Source organism: Antrostomus carolinensis, unplaced genomic scaffold (genome assembly GCF_000700745.2).
Source record: "Antrostomus carolinensis isolate BGI_N321 unplaced genomic scaffold, ASM70074v2 scaffold41795, whole genome shotgun sequence".
NCBI classification, from domain to species: Eukaryota; Metazoa; Chordata; class Aves; order Caprimulgiformes; family Caprimulgidae; genus Antrostomus; species Antrostomus carolinensis.
In genome coordinates, this window is record NW_010317956.1 from 15498 (window position 1) to 26046 (window position 10549).

Here is a 10549-nt window from a genome sequence, read left to right on the forward strand (position 1 = left end):
AGCTGCAACGCTGGTGCCAGATCAGAAATTAGCCTTAGCCACTGGTATGGGGCAGTAGGAAGGCTGAAGGGTAGGAAGATGCTCCTTTCTGCTGACCCTACAGTGGGAAGAGGCACCTCAAACTGCTACAGCAGGACTTGGAGTTCATGCAGCTCAGTCCCTTTCATGCCAGCTTAAACTACTCACAATGGCATAACTTTTGCCAGGCTGTGATTGCAGAATATTCAGACAGCTTAAGCCCTTTTGCAATGGATGACTACACTCAACTCAGCTACAGGGGCCTGAAGCAGCCAAATAATCCCAGGAAAACTTGTTAAGGCTAGCCTGAGCGCTGTGTGGGAGGGGAGCACGCGTAGGGTTCTGCATTGTGAAATTTAGATACAACCCCTCCTTGGGTCAGAAACATACGCACTGCTCGTATATCTCAAGTGATATAGGGCAAATGGAAGCCCACAGCCCTGCTCTTCCTTTGGTCCACCCTTCTTCAGATGGAGCTACCAGCAGAGGACTCACATGGATGATGTAGGGCAAATGTTGCACCAAGAAGTGAACTTGAGGCAACACAAGGTTTGAATCCAGCCCCAAAGCTCATGGGCAACGATTTCTTTACTTTACTTTCAAAACCTTCTCATGAATCTGCTTTTTATAAATAATACTTTTCAAGAGGTAGGTCTGTCTTTCTGCCCCTAATACCCAGGCAAGATGTTTACTGGGCACCTTTTACAAGGGTTGGAAACAGTCCAAAAGATTCACCTATAAAAACGCCGTTTGTCGTTGGGGATGAAAACGAGTTCTTGCATGCACTGCCAGTCAGAGCTATTATGACCACTGGGTAGGTTGTAAGGTTATAGCAGACATACTTGTCAAGAAAGAAGTTTTCTAGATAAAACCTGTGGAGAAAAAGAGTGACCAAAATAAGCATTTTCTCTGTATGGGGTTTGGTTTTTTTTTTTTCCATATAAAGTTTAAGAAAGGAATTGAACAAAGAACGGGGTTTTTTGCAGGCCAGTTTGATGGACCAAAGTCTAAAATTGTTCATTTACTAAAATTCAGAAGATTAATTAAAAAGTGATCTAAGATAAGCTCAGGGAAAAAATAAAGCCATTTTTAAGGTTTCCCTATCAAGCCCTCACCTGCAAACCTAGGGCAGGTTGGGCTCATGCAAGTCACAGCAACCTGGTCTTGGCCCACAGCATGTGCTTATTGGCATTGCGAAGGGTCATGGAAGAAAAGCTCTGCCCAGGCTCCCTGTTCATCTGCCATGAATTATAACAGAGGCCTTTGTCCTTGGTGTTGGTACAGGGACAGACTATGAATGAGTTGGGACAGATGGTCCAGCCCATTTGTGAGAGGTGGAAGGGGTCTTTCAGGCTTGATGGGAACCCATGAGGTTGCTTACCATATTATTAGATTGAGAGCAAGGATGCTTAGAGCAGCAGTTGTTGCTTTCTCACTGGACACATTCCACTTGTAGATCAAGACGACAGCAAAGTTCAGCAGAGTGGCGATGGTGGTCCACGTTGCGTACAGCACCAGCCCATTCTGGACCTGCCACGCAGCAGAACAAGCAGTGATTAAAAAAAAAAAGGTAATTCCTGTTTGTCTTTTATGACCCATAGGTCCTGGGGCAGTTAAACCAGCCTTCTGGACCTAGCTGCAGGGAAACTCCCTCAGCAGAGAGAAGAGTTGAAACCTTGGAGTCCCCAAAGGAGCTGAAAGACAAGGGTGTAAAGAACAGAGCTCACTCCCACTTTGGGCCAAGAGATTTAGAGACATTTCCAACAGAGTCAGTAGGAAATTTTCTGCACAGACTTTGCCTCCACTGGAGACCCTGCGAGCTCCTTTGGTGTGCTTCAGCTGACCCACTTTCTCACTGGGTAACATCAACATCAAGCAAAGGAACTGAAGATGGTTAAAGCACACACAGCAGCCGTGGGAGGAACTGCAGTGTGAGGTGGCCTGGATGGGAAGGAAGGGGTTGGGGGTAGCAGGTTTGAGCTGGGATAGGCACATAAGGAGGGAATCCAGGAGTGATGGAGCACAGGATTGTTCATCTTATTTTCTCTGTGCAGTTTGCCAAGCACCCACTCTTCTCTGAGACAGCAGAAAAGTAATTTTCATCCAGAATTCAGCAAAACTCAGAAAGGCAGCTGCATTTGAAGCCTTGAGCAATGTACACTTCCCCATGTAAGAAATAGATAATATTTTTGTAGTCAGATAGCAGGCACATCACCTACAGCAACAGAAACTACTCTTAACAGTGGCTTCTCCCCCTGCAAGAAATATTCTTCTCCACACCACAAACACAAGTTTTCATACATGACTGAAAACTTCATTCAGTAGTAGCTGGAGAAGCACAAGGGATGTACCTTGCTCTGAATCACTGTCACGATGTTCGATAGGAAACTGAGATGCAATTAAGCCTGTGTGCACCTGCAGCAGGCACGAGTTAAAGTCAGGGCAGAAATCTTTTACCTTACCCACCTCCTGTCATTGAATCTTTCATTCTTGAAACCTTCAGCATAGGTTTTGGGGTGGGGGTTTTTTTTTGATTGGGTGTGAACTTTTTTTGTTGTGGGTTTTTGTTTTGTTTGGGGTTTTTTGTTTGTTTGGGGGTTTTTTTGTTTGTTTGTTTGGGAGTTTTTTTGTTTGATTGTGGGTTTTTTTAATTATTTAATCAACAGCAGAGCTTCCCAAATGTCACCTACTAGGATGCGGATGAGCCAGAGCTCAGCTTTGTGACCCTTCAGAAACCAAGAGGAATGGATGCTCAACGCTCGGTGTGAAATGAAGAGGGCAGCATACGTAGTAAAAGTGAGGGCTGCCAGGAACACCAGGGCTGGGAGGAGGTATCTAGGACAAAGAACACAGCACACACACACCTAATGTACAATACTTTTTTTCAGTGGTGTCACAATGCCTTAATTCATAGTTTTAGTGTCTGGCCTTTACTGACTTGAAGTTAATCAGCCTTTAATAAAGGTAATCACTATACATAGCCCTCATTTTAACATACTGTTGGTTTACTCTGTTAATCACAAAGGTATTTTTCCTGACTGCAACTGATTTCTTCACCTCTTGACAGAACTGCTATTATAAACCCTTCATGTGACCATGGCTATGAAAACAACCCAAGGCAAGGAGCTTAACTGTGTTTATGAAGAGAGGCATTGCTCCTCTCTTACCTGTGGAGGAAAAAGCATGGAAGAAAAGCAGCGTTGAGGAGATCTTAGACTTCAATAACTGATCAACCTCCTTGGCAAGATGAAACCATCATAACCCCAAACTTTTACAAAGAAGGCTGCCTTTTGCCAAGGCCTGCCATCGAGTTTTACAGGTGTGGTTCAGCATTCACACATAAGGCAAAGTGAAAAATTAAGTACTGGGGTAGCCCCAACAAGATGTTCAGAAACTATTTGTAACAAAAGGCAACTTACTCTCGGTCCCACAGAAACAGCCATCCAACGTTGAGGCTGTTATTCAGAATCCACATCACATAAAAAGGTATTGGCAGCAAGTCTGGCTTTATGTAGACATATCCAAGTTCATTCCTGCCAGGAAAAAAGTAGGTATGGAGAAAGGAAAACAATGCCTGCATTGATCAAACAAACTTTCCTGGTCTCGTTTTCCTCTGACTAACAGGGACTCTATGTTATTGTTAAACACTTCAGCTTAAATCGGAATATTTCTCCTCTGCATCCTTCTCTGACACAAAATACAGTCTCTGTGGCTTTCCCCATCAGGACATTGTCCCATGGTAGAGAACTTCTTGCTGGGCTCTGCATCATTAGATTTAGTGGGTACTAAGGACTGCTCAACTGATGCTGCAAAGCTTCTGCCACTGGTGGTGGTAGCAGTGGCACAGTCATGGGATTTCAGCCCAGTTCCCAGCGAAAAATGTTTATGGGATCATAGTGTGAGTGTGTACATGTACATATATTTTGTGTGTGCATGCACATACATGTATGTGGACTTGATTGCTCTTGTAGAAACACACACTTCATTCTTCCCTCAACCTTCAGTGTTGGGTAGTATCAACTGAGCAACTTCTTACAAGTCATGGGAAAACAGCAGATACACAAGACTCAAACTAAGCAGTTCATGGTCACCGCTGGTAGAAGAGCTGAAATGTGAGTTTATCCCACAGAAGATATCACAGAATATTACAGATAGAATTATACAATTGTTTTGGTTGGATCTTTAAGACACTGCCAAGTCCATCACTAAACCATGTCCCTAAGCACCACATCTACCCGTCTTTTAAACACCTCCAGGGATGGTGACTCCACCACTACCCTGGGCAGCCTGCTCCAATGCCTGATACATTTATTGATCTCACAGCCCCAGGAAAAGTTTCAAGTCCAGTTCAGTGACCCAAAAAGACTTCCCAACACCTATTCTCTGGTCTCTAACAGCAAGTAAACTCAAAGCATTAGCTCCATAGTTCATTAATTTTGCCCCCATGGATTCTCAGCATCTAGCAGTGGGTAAGTGCAGCTACAGGGTAGCTCTGTCAGATGACACAAACCGGTGGAAACCAGGCCTCACAGAACAGTTTATGGGCTTTGTAACCTGTCTGTATGTTACAGCAGATCATATACAGCTCCAAACTGCTTCCCAGCTTGGGATGCTGAACCTAAAAGATACTCAGCAGAGCTCCAGCATGGCAAGAGGAATGGCAGTGAGTTTACTCTGACTAGAAACCCAAGAAAACGGGGTAAGAGACTGAGCTACAGAAGGGAAGAGCCATTGTACTTCATTTTTAGCAGGGCCTTTAGTAATTGGACAAGGGGTGATGGTTTTACACTAATAGAGGGGAGATTCTGACTAGATGGGAGGAAGAAATCTATTTATTTATTTATTTTTACAATGAGGGTGGTGAAACCCTGGCCCAGGTTGTCCAAAGAAGTGGTAGAAGCCCCATCCCTGGAAACATTCAAGGTCAGGTTGGACAGGGCTGTGAGCAACCTGATGTAGTTGAAGATGTCCCTGCTCACTGTAAGGGGTTGGACTAGATGGCCTTGAAAGGTCCCTTCCCACCCAAATCATTCTGTGAATCTATGATTGATACTGTAAACAGGGAAAATACCTTCGACAGATCCCTGACAAGGCATAGAGAAGCCAAGAAAGCTGCCAGCCATAGATGACATTCCAGATGAGAAAAGTCCAGCCAGCTGGTGTGAAGTCAGTGTTGTACTTTGCTGAGATGTTTCCAGGGGTTGTCCTGAAGACACCTGCAGTGGTGAATGTTATTGCAGGCAAAAGTGTTACTACATACAAAGGATGGGGAAAGACTGTTGACTTCCCTCACCCTGCAATCTTCCTCAGGGCTTAGTCCACACCTCAGTGGATCTGAGGGAGAGGAGAAGATGTCCTTGGTGAAAACAAGCCATGTGCTGCAGCTGACTGCCTTCCACCCACAGCTAGATCCAGGTTCACCATTTACTTGGATTTCAAGGAGCTGGATGGGGCTCAGGCAAATGGCTGTAACACCTGAAGGATGCACCAGCTACTTCCATCTTGCACAGATCAAGGTGTATTTGGAGAAGCAAACAAACAGATCTATCCCATCTAAGGCACCTTCTATCATTAAATCATTAAATGATAGAAGGTATGAAGTTCCACCTCTGAACAAAGACAATTTGCTTGCATTACCTTTGAATATCCCAGTGGCATTTCCAGCATTCAGTATCACCATGACCACGAAAGCAGCCAGAGACAGGAACATCACCAACAACTTCAGCTTGTGTATAGCACCCATTTTACCCTGCAACAAATCAGAAATAATTGTTTGGTTATCCTAATGTACACTCGGGCTTGTTCCATGTCCCAGAGACTGTTTTAAAAATAACACTTTAAATTCCCCAGTTTGCTGACTTTTTAGTTCTTATGAAAACACCACAAATAAAAGGTCTTGCACGATCTAGGAGCATCTTTGTTGGAACCAGCATCCTCTTGATAGCCTCTCTAGGGTGTGGAATTGAAAGCCATAGAGTGTCCAGTGAGCAGTCTGCTCTGCCACCACCCATCCCTTACTGCACAGTCCAAGAGACATCACTCAAATATGTATTGCAGAGGTTTTAAGGTCTAAATAATCACCAAGTGAGTGAAAAAGAGGGATTGCAGCTTATCTTGCATCACTACTGCATTTATACTGAAACAAACAGGCCTATTGTTTTGCTCTCTTTGGGAAGAAAATATGAACACATTAAAGTCTGGCTTTGCAGCCAAGAGTCTTTTAGTTCAATCTAGCTTTGCACATGTTCCTCTAATCCTGTAACTCCTACAAAGGAACTTCTTTTCAGAGTGGTCTTACCTCCTCATCTACTGCCTGCAAGTAAGAATTCATTGCTTTAACAGATCTCAAGAACTTCATAGATTGTAAAATCTACATAGTACATTTTTTTTTAACCCAAGGTTTGTAAGCAGTGGCTTGAGCTCTCCCAAGTGATCTCCATTACTCCAGTATTTTTCTATCACTGAAAAGTTCTGTGCCACCTGCAAGAGGAAGCATGCACACATCCACACTATAGGCAGCAGCTTTATTTCCCCTCACAGCTCAGCACTGGAGCTGCCATCTCTATACAATGGCACTTTAATGCCTTCCAGGGTTGGCAGGAATAATAACTGAGTTGTTCCAAGCTGCTCAGCATTGAACTAATAAATTCCAGTCCCCACTTCAGTGGCTGGTTTTATAGTTCCGGGCTTTGTTCATAGACTGAGCTGCATCCAGACACATCACAAAGAAGTGGGAGAGGAAATTCTGTAATTTTTGTAAATCCATGCAAGCTCTTCCCTTTTCAGTTCCATCTAAACAGAAACCCACTTTTTTAAGAAAAAAAAATGAAAATCCTATGTGCAAGAACTCATTTAACTCAAGATATCAAATCCCAATTAGATTTACATCAGTCAAATCCCAAAACAACCTATTGTCTTCAGCAGATACACTGAATTAGCAAATTCTGAAAAGAAAAATACACTTGTACTATTGAGGATATACTATCTGACTCAGGAAATAACAGACCTGCAGATTTCTGAAAGCCAGGAAAATACAGGAGAGGAAATATTACTGTACACTTGTCCTATTCTTATATTCTTTCCTTGAACATTGACTTTTGGCCACTCCAAACCAGGACATGGTCCTTTGATCTCACTGTCAGGCCAAATCTATGTTCTCCTGACAGTCCTGTCATTGAATTCTGCATCACACTTCTTTTTTATTAGCATATTTGGAAGAGACTTGATTACACACCTTCAGAGAAACCCACACTTGCTTACGGAAGTCTCAGAGGAAAGTCTTATTTTCAAACCAGTCAATAGTTTCGCTACTTGTCTCTCACCTCCTGCCTCCCTCTAATTTATTACCAGCAATAAATGTCTGCAATATTTCCCTGCCTGCAGTTATCAGCCACAAACACCCTTTAGAAAAAAAAACCAAAACAGAAATATTACTCACAAGGATCCACACAGGCTTTTTGGCAACGTCTTACAGCTGCAGCTCAGCTACCACCAGCGCTGGGGAGTCTCCACCGTTCAACCTTATCCAAAGAGTTTTTAAGACAACTTTCAGTAGATTAATAATCATGCATTATTTAAAAAAAAAACAACAAATCAGAGTAGTTAGACATGCTTTCCATTGGTGAGCTGCAGCTTCTGATTGGCTAAAGCTTCCCAAAAACAAGCACTTATGCAAGAGCAATGTGATTACTTAACGAGGGTTTTTTATAACAGCCAGAGCGATGCACACTCCCAACTTGCTGGCAGATAAAACTAACAAGAGTGTGCTCTGGGACTCTTGCCTGCTTCATCCTTCCTCATCTCTGTCAGGAGGAGGGAAACTGAGCACTCCAGTGCAAAATATTTCATCACAAAAATCAGAGCTGAGGCAGTTCCTGAGTGGCAGAGGAAATACTTGCAGAAACAGTCAGGATTTGGGGAAGCTGGAGATGTAACACATAGCAAGGTCTGGATCCTGTGAGCAGCTACACATCTTCCTACAGCCCCAGAGGGAGCTGAAAGCTCAGCTCCTCTCAGGACTTGGCACTCAGAGGGTAATTTATAGAGTTAAACATTGTATAGATATGAGTAACTTGTCTTGCACAACAAGCACATGTAGAGCAATCCTGTATTTTTAGACTTCACATCTATCCCTTGCAGTGCAACACACAGTCTGTGGAAAATACCCAAACCTGGCCTCAAATCTGGGCTTTTTAGAATAATTCCTAGATCTGAAGAACTCTAGAAACTCCAGGGAGAGCCTTCTTGATGTCAGAACCAGAAAGGAAGGAAAGATGAGATGATAATCCCAAACCTGAAGTAATAAATGGACTTTTCCAAGAGATACACATTTTTTTAAAAGATACTAGTTTCAAGTATATTCCATAGGTAAATTTTTGTTCAGCTAGAGGAAAGGCTCCTGCTCCCACTGCAAGCTAGTCCCACAGAAGCAGAGCAAGCCAGACCAGCTCATCAGTCTCCATCTGCATCTCTGCAAAGCTAGGACACTGCTATAGGACTGCAATCTCACCACATCCACTCCTTGCATTTTATATTTCTACTGGTTTCCCCTCAAATTTAAGCTACTATAGCCAATTAAAAATATGCTTCAGCATCAAAGTGTGCTTTACCTTGTGCTATTAGAGTGCCTACCAAGCAGACAGCCTTGCTGGGGACAGCCTCATGTCAAACAAGGGCAGTGAATAAACCAGCATCTACCCTCACCCATTAAAAGAAACATCATGGGGTTTCCTTGACCTTTGGGATGGGGGTACAAACCCTACATGAACATGGATTTGCCAGCTGTGGGGAAGGGCAAAGCATCCAGCCAGCACTGCTGTTCCCTACCTTATCAGTGTAGGTTTGAGGTCCACCCTTTGAAGGTATTCCAGTGAGGAAACCAAGTGACTGACGTAGGATTATTTCATAACAACCAGACAATGTTATGCTCTAGACACTGATCACAAACAAGAACTCTTCATACCTAACCTGTTGCTTGAAGAAAACCAAGGCCTGAGCTCAGTGTGGTGGCATTAGCTTCTTTCTCTCCTTTTCCCACTTGGTGTATCCCCCAGATGTGTACACAGGGACTCTCCTCCCTATGCTCCCTAGAAGCTGTCTTCACAGAATTGCCTTGATTGGAAAACATCTTTAAGGTCATCAAGACTAATCATTAACCTCACACTGACAAGTCCCCAACTAACCCATGTCCCTCAGCACTATGTCTACACGACTCTTCAATCCCTCCAGGGACAGGGACCCTGAGAACCCTTTCAGCAAAGAAATTCTTCATCAGCTCCAATCTCAACCGCCCTGGGCACAACTTGAGGCCATTTTATCTTGTCCTGTCCTTTGTTCCTTGGTTGACCAGACAGACTCCCACCTCTCTACACCCTCCAGGTCACAAGTCTATAAGCACTGTTACAGCAAGTCTGGGCTGAAAGACAAGCAGAACCATTATTTATATCATATGGCCCTCTCTTCCTAGTATATTATAACCTACAATGCACTTTTTCCACATTGGATGATGTCTTATATATGTATATATATACACACTATATATATATATAAAAAATGGACCATAAATATGTTTTTACTTATCAAATGCTCCAAACAACCTCAGCACAATGTCAGACATTAAGTTTTCACCAAGTGGTCTGAAATTCCTTACTTAATACAATTTTATCTTCCACAGCAGACCAGTTAGGTCCATGTTGATCTAGATCAAGAGCAAGCTCAACATGCAGGGAATGTTGTCCAAGTGGGAGAACCACCACACGCTTTGCTGTCTCACATTCCTGATGATTATTTCATAATGCACAGGTCTTGTTTCAGTGAGATAACTGGAGGCAGCACTACCATTGCAGTGACCTTCTCAATGGTAGGCAGGCAGAAGCTTTAGGCTCACATTCTGGGCTTCAAAAGTTATTTTTTACAGAATAGATTGCAACACAGGCCTTGCACAAAATATTCAAAGTTATTTGATCATGTAGCTCTATGGAAATTCCATAAAGTATGTTTGTAAAGTACAGAGGAGTGGACTTACGGCTGATAAATGTGTTAAAACTGAACAGCTCCTGCTTCACTAGGCTGCACGGCGTTGCTAGAAGTGGGAATGCTCAGTGCAGCTACAGCTCTAAGATACCAGTGTCAGACTCAGAGTAAGTGTTTGTGGAGACACCCTGCCTTTCCAGTGTCTCTTGCCTGAAAGAGCTTTCAGATTCATGTCCTCTCCCTGGGTTTAAGTTGAATATCCTTGCTGGCCTGTTGAGGAAGAAAAATTATGTTGTCAGCTGAGTGACAAATGCACTTTCACACATGTCAGCCAAGAAACAACTTTGTACCTACAAAGGGAAGCAGGATATAATCCACACTCACAACAGGATGTGTCTTGAAATTAAGATACTCGGTACCAATGCTGAATGAAATCAATGGAACCAACTCTGACACAGCCAGTGTGCAGTACCTTTCATAGAATCCTTTTGGTTGGAAAAGACCTTTAAGATCAGAACCATCAAATGATTTGGGTTGGGAGCGACCTTAAAGCTCATCC

At 43.2% G+C, this 10549-nt stretch overlaps 1 protein-coding gene across 1 annotated transcript; it reads right to left on the reverse strand.

Moving 5' to 3' along the window:
• Positions 1-753: 753 nt before the first annotated feature.
• Positions 754-6349, reverse strand: LOC104525558 (uncharacterized; the record flags this gene model as incomplete). The annotated part of the gene is made up of 7 exons (XM_010168746.2): positions 6317-6349; positions 5656-5767; positions 5090-5234; positions 3438-3551; positions 2709-2853; positions 1400-1548; positions 754-890 (listed from the first exon to the last, which is right to left on the reverse strand). Coding segments are annotated over exons 1-7 (835 nt in total), but the record flags the coding sequence as incomplete, so codon positions are not given.
• Positions 6350-10549: the final 4200 nt, after the last annotated feature.